Consider the following 12977-nt stretch of genomic DNA (forward strand, 5'->3'; position numbering starts at 1 on the left):
CACTGATAGCTGGTGTGTGGGGAGCGTTCTGGCGCACTATGGCTGCCGTCGCATCATCCAGGTGGGGGTGGAGGGGATCCCCATTACCTGTAAAGCGCTTTGAGTGGAGTGTCCAGAAAAGCGCTATAGAAGTTATTAGAATAATAAGCCAAGGAGAAAGCTTTTGCATTTTCCAACACCATATTACTGTTGCCGACCAAGGAATGCTGCTGTCCAAGCCTGCGCTGTATTTCTGTAATGGCGAAGGATATATGAGCTTCTGGAGCTGCTACAAGCCGGTCTCCTCACTCCCCACAGGTTTACTCTCCGTCTCCAGCCCATCGCGCGCGTGGCCCGGCGCACGGCCAGTACATTACAGGGAGGGAAGGGCAACTCAATCATTTTTATCTTTAAGGGAGCCCATTAAGGGCAGGGGGGTGGGGAGAATAATTTGCAGTGATTAAATGTTTAGCCTCTTAGATCAGCCTTCACACTTTAAATTAATTAGTGTTAACTAAGCATTTTAAGCCATTACTCTTAATTAGGAATGTTGCATCTCATGCTCTGCTGGGAATATGGAAGATGGAGTGCCAGACTTTATCAGATGGGCTGAGGATAATATTTAGACACTGTGCTCTCCCTTCCTCTGAAGGTGTTCCAGATCTTTGGTTTTAATTTTCTTTTGACTAGATACTGTTCTTATTTTCTTCTCATTTCCTGTCCAACTTTCTCCCCCTTTTCTACTTGTTTCCTGTCCTCATTTTTGGAGGCAGCTGACCTAACGCTTACAATCAACTGTTGCTTTGATGCTTTGTGTGCATTTTTGTTCCATTCATGTTCGGCAGCTAAGGGCCCTTGTACAACAAGCTGTTGTAAGCTCATTACCGAAGAAACCTTCTGCTGATCAAAATGTCCCCAGGACCTAAGAGACCAATTTCATCTGCCTTTTGTTCTGCAGCATGTTTGTGGTCATCGAGTTACAAGGGCATCGAGCAAGAAGTTGTATGAAACATTTCATCCTGGATTTCATTCAAAGCCAAACACAGACATGTCTTTGGTGAGGCTGTAAACGATCTGTTAATTGCTGTGTGTTCTGTTTTTTTGGACATTCTTTTTCTTACTATTATTATTATCATAATTTCCTTATACATATTTGACTCCTTTCTGGACACTCCACTCAAACCTCTTTAGATTTTGGGAAATGTGACCAGGAAGCAAGGATAACACCCTTACTCTTTTTGAGAAAACTAACCTTAGTTTTTCTGTTTTTTGACAGAATAGTGTCCCCGTCACTATACTGCGGCATTAGGACCACACAGATCACAGGGTAAGCGCCCCCTACTGGCACCACTAGCACCACTTCCAGCAGCAACCTTAGTTTTTCCCAGGAGGCCTCTCATCCAGGTACTGACCATGCGCACAGCTGCTGAGCTTCAGCGGACTGCCAGTTGTGAATTGCAGAGTGAAATGGCTGCTGGCTCACAACATTCTTGTGAAACTGTTGATCTCAACACTGCAAATTATATTACAAATATTCTTCTATTGGTCATTGCACTTGTGGCACACAAGTCAGAGGTACTGGTGTTCCCCAGGGATCAGTATTGGGCCCTCTCTTGTTAACTATCTTCTTGTGACCCTCAGGCCAGATATATCCAGCACCATGTTTTGGACATCCTTGAGTGCCAACAACACTTAAATTTACTTGGTTTCTAATTCAGACACTAGGACAGCAAGTGTCCTTGCTTACAGCAGGCTTCCAGGATGTTCAAATATCGTTGTGTTGCTTTTTCTTCGATGCCCATAGCTTGGCATTGCATCAGTGCTGCCCACTGCCCTCTGTGTACATTCCTTCCCTGCTTTCTACCCACCATGCTCCTTCAGCTGCAGTGCTCAGGTCACCTGACAAACGGTCTCAGTGCTTCGCAGGGCACATGGCTCTCTCTCTTAACAGACGCTAGCGTGTAGTTAAATCGCAGTGTGAGTCTTTTCTTTCTCCTACATACTTGGCTGACATCGCTATACGCTAACAGGCATGTTTCTGCTAGGCAGTGGTGGGAACAGCACTTAGCCTCCTTCAGTAATGTTTCTTTTTCAACACGACTGTGAGTTTGTGTAGCTTTCAGAATCATGCCTTCCAGCCTCATACTATACCTGCGTGCAAATGTTTTTCTCGCACTGTATTTCTCCTTTTCAGCCTAGTTATTAATCGCTGCATTGCATCTTCTCCGGTCCTGTGTTATTTTGATATGATCCCTGTGTGCGTGTGCTTCTAGTGCATGCGCTACACTGCTCCCTGTCTGTATTTTAAGCAGTCCTCAAGCCAGTGGCTCAGTCATTATCTGTTTACACCAATTGACTCTGCTGATTTGTCAGCCCCTTATCTCTCTAAAGCAATTCAAGCCAAGCGTGCATGAAATTATTTCAGTGGTTATGAATAGCTGCTTCAAATCCGAAAGCATGCAAGAGGTCGCCTATTTAAATGAAGTCGTGTTCAGCAGTTTCTTGTTCGGCTATCAGGTTGTGGGGAGGTGGGGGGGGAGAGGAAGGATTAAAAAAAGACTGAATTTGTTAAGTATTGCTTGAAGGGAAGATGTGGGGATGACGCACTGCTGCCAACAGAGCGAGAGGGTGGAAACACTGAGAGGGCTGCTTCCCAGATGTCTCACTGTACATTGTGTGGCTGTTATATGGAAAAGGTACAATATCTGCCTCTTCCGTATTGCTGTATTTTAATCCGCGGAGCGAGGACAGTGTGTGGGCCTGTGAGTGCTGGCAGGATTTCACATCTGCATGGGCCGGCAGCGCAAGTCCACCGGCGAGAGGTTCGCAGAGACAAACGGCATATTCTTCGTTTTGCAGGTGAATCTCCTGACGGATTCGTGCGAATCTCTTTGGCACGACTCTAGTACGGGGGTGGCGTGCAATAGTGTCTGTGGGCTTTCACCCTGCTGCTTCTAATGGCCTAATGGAGCTACTTGTTCGTCTCACTCGGTTTGACACTCTTCGCAGGTCTAACGCTGTTGCTTTAAAGAGACCTAGAAAACGTCTGCCCTTGTGCGCCTGTGTTATTCAGGAGGCCAGCGTGGTCTAACACTTCCACAGCACCTGTGTGTCTGTACACGTGCACCTGTTTCTGCCATTTCGTACCCAGTGTCTTCTGCACCTCTGATGAAATGGAAAAAAAAAACAACCATCATACAACAGGAGGATTTACTGATTGAATCAAACAACATCTAAAAATACTGCCTTGTAATCTTAATAGCGCTGCAGCTGTACTGCTGGTCACATCCTCATTCCAGAAAACACAGGGGGTCGCATGTATTCACACCCCTCTTTTTGTTGTTCCTATTCTAACGGGGGGTATGAAGAATTCTGGATGTGTTCGCACTTATTGGTGTACGCGTATGGCAATCATGGGGTGTTTTAATTCTGTTCAGGGTCTAGCTGATGTTAGGTACGAAAAAATCTTTGTTGGAGGTTTTTTTTTTCCCCCCAGAATTACAGATTCCACATCCCCCCCACCCCCTTCTCAGGAAGGAAGCGTAATTTGAAAATGTTGATGCAGCAGCGATAGAAATCTGCATGAAAAGTGATGGAGGCCTGCATCGTCTGTGACAGGTGATTACAGTGCGCTAATTTGTTTTGATCCAGTGGAGGAGCTAGCAGGACTGGCTCCTCAATGACACAGCCCCTGGGGAGGTGACAGTGGTGGTGGGGGGCTTGGGAGGTCTCTGGCTCCCACAGCTCTCTACCTTGGAGTCTGAATTCTGTTGCCTGCCCTTTCCTGACTCCTCTTCTTTGTGTGCCTATTGCCTTTATATTGTCGCCGACCTGAGCCATTGTCAGACTCCAGCTGGACGGCAGCCGCAGGGGTGCTGTGTGAAGGCTTGTCCTCGGGTCTTTGGAACCTGTGGACTAGAAAAGGCCGTGACTCTAGACTTTTTCATGACTAGGTGTGCAATGGCCGTGATCTACTCCCTGTTTCCTCTCTGCGTTTTCCCTGATTTCTGTTGCTGTCTCCAGGACATGACAGGAGTGCTGACTGGATTTTGTGTCAGTGGTTTTGTTGTGGACAGGCCAGAAAGGACTGTTTCTGTTACCTGACCCCGACTCCTTCTTCTGGAGAGGTTCGGGAGAGGTAGGGGTGCTTCCTGTGGAGCTGTGCAGGGCTGGTCTAGTCTGCAGAGATGATGGTTTTATTCCTCGCAGTGCTGTCCCAGAGAGACAAGTTTCAGACTGTGCAATGAGGCTGTTACAGTGCTGTGGAGCATCAAGAAGTCCTTGGCTTGTGTTGCGAAAGAGTATCACTGACTGATCCCTTCCCCACCCTTACCCCACTCTCTGTCCAGCAGGCTGACGAGAGGATGATGGGAAGAAGGCTGTACCAGCATGGCTCCCTCTCTCCCTGTCCCACAGCAGGATCTTTCCTGTCCCAGCCCAGTGTGGTCCCAGGAGGGGAGAGTGAGTGAGGATGAAGAGGAGGATGAGGAAGATGGTTTCTTACTCTCCCTGGCAGAGTATGAGAGGGTGTCAGCACTGCAGGACATGGAGCTCTGCACCAACAGCCCAACTAGGCAAGTTACCCCAATGGGGATGTTGGGGTAGCTGATGTATAAAGAGAGAAGAGGAGTTTGAGAACAACTTAGAAGCTTAGCTTCTCATTTGTTAGGCTAAGCAACCCTGGAGCAATGCGCATTGGGTACTGGGTAACTATGATTCCAATATGCACAGCTCATGTGCTTGCATTGCAGCTTCTCTATGAGCACCTCACAGAATACCCTTATTTTCACATTAGTTAGCCAAGAAAGTGTCTGATCTCTGATATCTGATGTCTTTTGTCACTGCTGCAGCTGCGCCCTAGACTGTCATGCTTACCAAGACCTACAGCAGCTTGTTCATCAAATAAAAGACAGACGGGAGTATTAGATCTTAGGGGAGGGGTGGGGAGGGGTTTACTGTTGATCTCGAGCACCTTCAGTATGCCAGAGATTAAGCAAGTGTGAGAGCCTGGAAGTCTGTCAGGCAGGAGGTTCTCCTGGGTCCGACTGCAGCTGGCATGCTTGTGTGAGGAGCACTCAAACGGTGTTCAAAATCCAACTGTTACAGCCCTTCTCCAGGACGGCTGATTCGGCTTGCTTTGCCCGAACTCTTGCACTTCGCCCTGGCCGCCCGACGAACGGCCTTTCTGGTCTGAGCGAGACTGGAATGGGGAAGAGATGCCGTGAAGACCAGTCAAGGAGAAATCTCAAGCAGGGGGAGAGACGCCGGCGACCTCTGGGTGAACGCGGCCGAGCCGCTGCTGGGTGGGCAGCGTGGCTGGGAAGCAGCGCTGAAGGAAGAGCGGTGTTCTAATTGGCAATCACTGCACGAGCACGGGTCTCCCGCCCCCTCGCTGTAGGGACGTGGCTCAGGTTTGGTCAGCGTGACCGGCCAGGCTGATGAGCCCTACGGGGAAGGGTGGGAAAAAAAGTGCAAATTGACTGAAATGCGCTAACTTGCCACTTGTCGGAGGGGAGCTAGGCCAGCTCGCCTGTCTGTGCTGTCCTGCTAGCTAGCTCAGCTGGGTGCTAATGTGTTGCAAACTCCATCCCCTCTGGCTGACACGCTGGGGCACAGCTTGTGGTCATTTGAGGCAGGAAAGCAAACGACGACGCATCTGTGAGCGGAGGGGCTCTGCTCTCCAGTCACTGGCTGCAGCTCTCGTGTGCGAGACGTACTGAGTAGACGTACCGCGTCTTGCTTATAAAGCAGCGTCGGAGTTAACGGAACCACCTCGTCCTTTTCCTCTGCTGGACTGATGATCCACAGGCCGCTCTCCGTGGGCGCCTATAGAGCCGCTGTGTCCTTCCCACTCAACGAGGGAATGTCCGAACGGGAGCTCGCCGGGATGTCTCCCAACAGGACAGACCGCTTCTCCCTGTGATGACTCATAATGGTCACTGAACATCAGTGTCCGGTGCCCTAGACCTGCAGTACGTGCCCTAATGACATCAGGTCACAGGCTCAAGCCTTGTCCTCAAGAAACACTCTGTCCCCACCCTGCACGCCACAGCCTTCAGGCCTGACCTCCAGAATCCTATATTGTTTCAGTATTGAAAGAAATGCAATACCTGTACCTCCTGCATTAGAGACAGAGCGAGTATTGATCTTATTGCACTAGCTGCCGGTAAGCAGTGTTCTCTCTAGCATACTAAATGTTCAGCCTTTTTCCGGGGGCCAGATGCACGCTGTAAATTGCTCTTGCTCATCTCTCTTGTCTGAGCCCATTTCACCTAGCGAACGAGATGCTTGTCTTTCTTCTGGAGCGACGCTGTCTCCCACCCGTGCGCGATCGAGATGCTGTGTGGGGTAAGGTTCCGGTCTTGGCTAAATGAATCCATTTCCTGAGTGCGGCAGGATTATCTGGGAAGAAACCCAGATACCCCGGTACTGTCTTGAGTCCTGGATTCCAGTTCCGCTCCTGGCTGCCAGCAGGCAAGGCTAAGAGCTAGAAACCCCTTATATTCTCCCTCCCCCCCCGCCTCAACTGCATCTTTAGTTAAATTAGTTAATAAAATCCCTCTTTTTCTGGGAGGTGTGAAGAATGCCAATGGATCTGCCAGGCTGGAGCTCCCTCTGCACCCTCCAGTGGTTTTTAATGAACCCTTCCAAAAAAGCATGTAAAATAGGCAGATGGTTTGAAAACTGACATGCTCCCCTCCAGTCCTAACAGCATGATTGCTAGATCATAGTCACCGTAATAAAGCAAGCGTGGGGCTGCTCCTAAATACTGCCCTTTCTCCTCCAGTACCCAGCAGCCGGAAGCCCAGAGATCTGTGCCCTCTGGACAAAACAACAATGTCATCTGCTAGTGTACCCCAAGGGAGCTGCGAGAGCTCAGATGGCAAAGAGTGTCTAGCTCCTGACCGAACGGTCCCGGGTTCAATCGCAGGTAGAAGCAATGTGGCTCCCAGGTCCACTCAGCCTGCTCTCCAAATGAGTACCAGGGGTTAATCCTTCTGGGGGTAACAGGCCGGCTGGAGCGTGGAACCATCCACTCCCAGTGTTGGATGGTTGAGAAAAAATGGTGGCCTTTGCTCCCCATTCCCCCATGAGCCTCTATGAAAAGGGGACCTAACCTACCTACTGTACCACAAGCCCCGCCCACCATTGACCTTGACTCCTCCCCCAGGGCCCCTTGACTTCACTACAGGCTCTCGGCCAGCAGGGGGCAGAGGTTGACCACGCCCATTACTCCAGCTTCCACTGAGACGCTGACCTGATTGGTTTGGTTTTAGCGAAATCCATATTACCGCTGTGATATATTTGTGTGCAGTTGTCTTGACTGATGGATTTTTTGCACTCAGCTGAGATTATTTTAGCATTTTGATCTATTTCGGCTTCAAAGTTATTTAATGGGATAATTAAAACCGAATTGAGGGCAGTTTGTGGGACCTTTTCCTGTGTGAGTGTAAAGAACTATTCGAGATCTGCAAGGGGATTTAGGAGTTGGCGTTTTTTACTGTTTCAGCATACTGTCGCCACTCCTGCTCTTCTTTATGAAGGGGCAAAGCTCTGATTTTCACTGGTGAGTACACTGACACTCAAAAGACATCAAATGCAAAATGGTGTTTTTTTTTCCTAAAACTAACACCTTTCAATACTTTTTGTTGCTATATTTATACAATGCCTGTGGGCACAAAGTTACCTTAACATTATTATTGTTCTCTAAGGGCAGGTTCATGGTTAAGAAGCAAATTGGTCACTAAACAAGCTCACCTTTGGGGGTAATCTCTCTCACGCAGGGGCAATTCTGGGACTATATCTGAGACTTATCCTTTTCCTCAGTCCATCTTCTATGAGGGCTCACAAGACCTTTTTGCTTCTCTGTTCCTGCATCTTCTGAAATCGCCTGTCCTGTTGAATGCTCATTATCTAAACAGGGATACTATTTCTGTATAACTCAAAATAGAGATCTGACTGGCTAGGTCTCCACTGTCACTAGTGCAGGAACCTGTTTTTTTTTCATGCTTTAGGATAAGGGTTGTCAATTCCATTTAGGAATTCTTTGTAAATTGTAATACAGTTACATTATGTCTATATGTTCCTGGTCCAAACGGACCGGTAATCAATGTTCCCTCTACTTTTTGATGGCCTGTATGCGCAAACATTTCAAGTTGTGCAAATTTTCCCCCCTGTAACACAAAAACTTGTGCGCCCTAAATTGAGAGTATGTAAAATTGTAAACCTGAAATGATTTTTTGTGACTATAGTCATCCTCATAGAAGCATAGAGATCCAAAAGACGGGGACAGCGATTCATCGGGCCCAGTCATGGAGACTGAGTGCCGAGCATGAGCAGTGAGGTTCGAGAGCATAGATATCGATGATCGAGCAGCAATAATGTTGCGCACAGCCAAGCTGGGACTCTCTCAGGCAGTCTCATGTGGTCAATTTAGCATTCTTCAATTGAGGACCGTGTTTGTTTTATCATCATATTTTTTTATTTATTTAATTTTGTGTGTGCAGTTCAATGTCCTACGCGCGCTGATTTCATAACCTGTGTGCGTGTGCACCCACACACAGCAAAAGGGAACATTGCCCGTAATAACTAATTACATGTTTAATAACATAACAAATTGTTCTCTTTATTAAAGCCTCGTCAAGAGTCAACAGCTTGCACAGTATGCAATTCCAAGTGACATTTGCCATCCCTAAACTGGAGTGTTTCATTCAGAGCTTGACTGCTGTCTGACTGTGGTGCTGTTCGACACGGATCACATTTGTGTACTTAGGCCATGGAGAGCTGAGGCTCAGCAGGCAAATATCTATTTGGAGATATCCTGGAGTTGCATTACTGGTGAAAGAGTGGCTGTCTAGATCAGAATGTCTACATCTGTATAAATCTACTCATCATTGGCATAAAGTCTGGCTTTGAAAGAAGACAATCTGAACCCCATGAGATCTGGATTGCTGGCATTTTCCTGTTAGATAAAACTACACAGACATGAATTATAGGAATACACTTAAAAAAAAATCCTTTATTCACAGTGTAGGGTATATTCAGTTTACCATACCATTACAAATTGAGTGTAGTTTTTAAAGAAAAATGACAAAATCTCGATTTTAACAAGCTACAGGGTGATTTCTTTATCCATAGGACAGTTAACAGCATTGAAAGGTACTATGCATCAAGTTGCAAAGCAGGATTTATTTTTTCCCGAAGCAACAAAAGGCATAGGAAATACCATCTGCGATTGTGCGAAGAAACATTGAGTTCTCACAGGCTCTTCAAGATCTGTGGCCAAGAAGGACACCTGTCTAATCTGAGTCCATACACCCTGCGTGAACACAGGTGAGGTGGAGCACTCCAGTTTCACCAGCGTGCTTTAAAACAGCAGAGGATTTAAAACAGCAGTTGAACACGAAGTCTATTCAGTGTCACCTGCTGGCTTTTGGAGAGTGGCGTGCCCTGCATTTTTCAGGCATGCAAAATATGGGCTATGAACTTTAAACGTTTAAGGCTAAAGAGGTGCATCTTGCTTAACCTGGTAAAAATAGTCTGACCAGAGAATGATTTTGGGCTCGGATGAATAAATCACCTTGTGCATTGTTCCCTTGTGTCACTGCTGATATAATACCCCTGAAAAGAGTTTCAATTAATACTTTTAAATACACACACTACGTCGCACAAAGTGAAATGTTTTTTTTTTTCTTAATACAGTCTTAAGGAGTAAACATTTTGCACTAAGCTTTGGTCCATTCGAATCTACTGCTGCTGGTCTTGTAGAGCACAGCGCTGGAACTGTGTGTCCTGCTGGGATTCTGCTGCCAGTGTTTTGGGGTGCCCGTCAGAAGATCCGTGTGCTGAATCAAGGAGAATCCAGGCAGGTCGGAGGAGCAGTCTGTGGAGGTAACAGCTGTTTCGGTCACAGTCTCCAGTGTGCCGAGGGGGAGAGGCGATGTTGAGGCCTTCTCCTCTGAGCTTGCGAGAGTGGGGGGGGGCGATGGGACATGTGGTGAACTGTCACGCAATATCCCAGTGTCACACTGGCATGAAAACACGAGGTAAGGAAAAAGCAGGAGCACCCAGTCCTTTTCCGTGTGCCTCCGTCGTCTTCTGCTGCCGAAGTCCCAGTTTGTTTCACTTTTCCGTTACTGCCCAGCGCTCCGAAACTGGCCTTGTGGTTGCTTCTGTGAGCAAGGTGCACTGACCTGCGGCTTTAGCACGCTTATAGCAAAGGTCCCAGAACTGCAGTGTCGAGCCCTGGCATCGAGCTACATGAAAACATTCAACACAGACAGGAAAAGCACTTCATTCTTTAAAAAAAAAAAAAAATAATGTTCACAATCCAATCTAACAGGTGTTGTGCTAACTGATTTGCCCCCATTTTAGTGGGATTAGTGCAATCTCTCCCCGCATGCAATCCAAAATCGATCCCAGTTGCTCACAGCAAAGAGAGACTCCATTTCCACGGGCTTGCAGTTGAGAAGAGAGGACACAGGCTACAAGGCTCTGAAACTGAGCGTTGGTCTTGTTCATTCGTGTCAGAACCACACAGGTTCAACCAGTATCCCCTGTCCATATCAAAACAGAAAGTTTGGTCCACTCTTCAGCGAGCAGCACAAACATCATATAGGTTATAAACGGATGTTTTTGAGCAACCTGTGAAAGTGTCCTTACAGCAACAGTGGCCTGTATGCATGAAGGGATTACGGCAAATCACTATTACCGACGTTAGTCTAGAAAGGAATAGCACTGCAAACAAAAGTCAAAATGCATTAGGTCTGTGCACATAGGGATTACTTTACAGATGCTTTGTGTACTGTATGTCATTCTTCATGAATGTGATGGCTCACATGGATGTTTATAGCCTGCACAAATTACAGTAAACTTGCACAAACGTGCTTCATGAATATAGACCACGTTCTATCCCAAGAGCAATGTTTAAATGTACCGTACCATCATCTCAATTGGACAGTACCAGGGGAGAGACTGCATCGTCCCTTAAAAGTGTCTTATTGCAGGGCATATAAGTAACACGGACTGGCTTTAAACCATAGTTACAAATAACGATTCACATATATGTGACTTGTACACACAGAGACAGCCCATCGTCAAGAGGGAGCTTAAGTGCTTCTGATTCTTAATCCACTCTGAGTACTCGTAATTGTCCATCAGTGTACTCCTCAGAAACCCACAGAGGGCACGCGTCTCTAGTGTTTTCTGAAACCTAGTTCTAATGTCTTTTGTTACAGAATTTCCGTTTTCTTGGCTTGTTGGCTCTGTCAGTTACAAATTTGGCTTTAACATCTATGGATCTAAAAATGAAGAAAACAGTCACTACACAATGATCTGCACAGCGTAGCCCACAGAGGGTTATTGTGGGGTCTTGCCTTTTGCCATCTTGAAAACAGACAACATGAAAGGATGGCTTCGAGATCAGAACTAAAATCACACAGAAGGAACGTGAACAATCTTTTCTCCTAGTTTCAACAGAGCAGCGGTGTTTGGCTTGTTTTATGTCAACGTGGTGGTCCGGGGGAGACAAGCATGCATAAGTGAGTGGTCACATAACACAGAAAGCCATTCAACATCAGGTGCAAGTGACAGGGTCACGCCCTCCCCGAGCTGCACGGCGAGCAGCCCGCCTGAGCCGAGCCCCAGGAACAGAGGCTCTCCGCGACACGGGGGGCTGCATTTTACAATCGCGACGAGGTGAGGCCTCGGGCCATCGCCGGGACACCTCTCCGACGCGCAAGATGTGTCTCTCACCTCGCTCGGACCGGTGCACCCACGCCACCTGGGCTAACGAACCAAATGGTTCTTTTCCCTCTATGTAATTATAAATGAAATAGAATTAATGCTGCTTCAGAAAGGTTGGTTTTTTTTTTCTGGATCACTCCCGATAGCCCTTGGGAGATTTCGGATTGTGACCGAGGGGGGGAAAAAAAGAAATACCGGGAAGCACCCATGACCTAACCAGTTTTTTTTTGTATTTCATATATACTGTACGGTACATAAATAAACTTCGGCCCCGACAGCTCTACAGCCTATTCTTTTTTTGGCACCGCTTGGGGTCTGCTCTCGGCCCCTGCGCTGCGGTGTGTGTGTCGTTCCTCCTCTGTGCCCCCCCCCCCCCTACACTGGGGTGGTCCTCCTGTTGGCGGGGTTGCTGTGCAGGGGGTCTTTGACGTCCTTGGGCATGGAGTTGTGCACCTGCAGGAACTCCCTGTCCGAGTTGAGCAGGGTGCCCACGGTGGCCTTGGAGGGGTCTCGGGACAGCGTGTACATGGAGATGTCGGTGGAGGAGGGGCCGGCGGCGAAGACCTTGCCGATGGGGGAGGCGTCGCGGGAGCGCGGCTCGGTGGAGCGGGAGCTGGAGCGCCGGCGGAAGCGGTAGCGGTAGCTAGGGATGCGCCCGAAGGCGGACTTCTTGAGCAGCTCGGTGCGGGACTTGGCGCGGATCTGCCGGTGCTTCTCGATGAACATGTGCACGGCGATCACGCCCACCATCTCGGCGATGATGAAGGACAGCGCCCCGAAGTAGAAGGACCAGCCGTATGAGTAGCTCTTCTTGGAGTCGCTCTGCCCCGGGTCGCCCGCGTTGGCGGATATGTACACGATGATCCCGATTATATTACTGAGGCCTGGGACACAGGAGGGGGAGGGGGGACATGGGGGTGGTTCCAGATGAGCAGTTGGGCTTCACCGCAGGCTATCAGACAAATCGGGGTCTGAAATAATACGTCAGGGTCTAAGCAGGTCAGCAAGACCTTTCACAGTGGGAGAACGAGATCCTTCCCTCACCTGCGTGACCTTCTGGACCATCAAGATGCCCAACAGTGATGTTCCAACGCTTTCACCTTTAAGAGTCACAGCTGCACTGATGAGGGGCCAAATACCTTCTAATAGGTTCTAACTTAATCCCACAGAGGGTATGCTTCATCCCACTGGCTCCTCAGCTAAGCACAGACATGGGGTTTCTGGGGCGCACTCCTGCGGAGCGTGGTGTTTAG

At 48.2% G+C, this 12977-nt stretch overlaps 1 protein-coding gene and 1 long non-coding RNA gene across 5 annotated transcripts in view; one reads left to right on the top strand and one right to left on the bottom strand.

The window, feature by feature from the left end:
* Positions 1–2343: 2343 nt before the first annotated feature.
* LOC148644996 (uncharacterized) lies at positions 2344–8596 on the top strand. Its single transcript, XR_015928343.1, has 2 exons — positions 2344–3597; positions 4332–8596. It is a non-coding gene; the product is annotated as an uncharacterized LOC148644996 (long non-coding RNA).
* A 382-nt stretch (positions 8597–8978) lies between these two features.
* Positions 8979–12977, bottom strand: part of LOC148644997 (voltage-dependent calcium channel gamma-3 subunit) — a 56706-nt gene continuing 52707 nt past the window's right edge. For all 4 annotated transcript variants that reach the window (XM_088612497.1, XM_088612498.1, XM_088612496.1 and 1 more), the window contains one exon: positions 8979–12608. In XM_088612497.1, coding sequence (XP_088468623.1) covers positions 12100–12608 — 509 coding nt within the window. In that variant the 3' untranslated portion in view covers positions 8979–12099. The remainder of the gene's footprint in view (positions 12609–12977) is intronic.

Source organism: Lepisosteus platostomus, chromosome 19, assembly GCF_059453375.1.
Source record: "Lepisosteus platostomus isolate fLepPlt1 chromosome 19, fLepPlt1.hap1, whole genome shotgun sequence".
NCBI classification, from domain to species: Eukaryota; Metazoa; Chordata; class Actinopteri; order Semionotiformes; family Lepisosteidae; genus Lepisosteus; species Lepisosteus platostomus.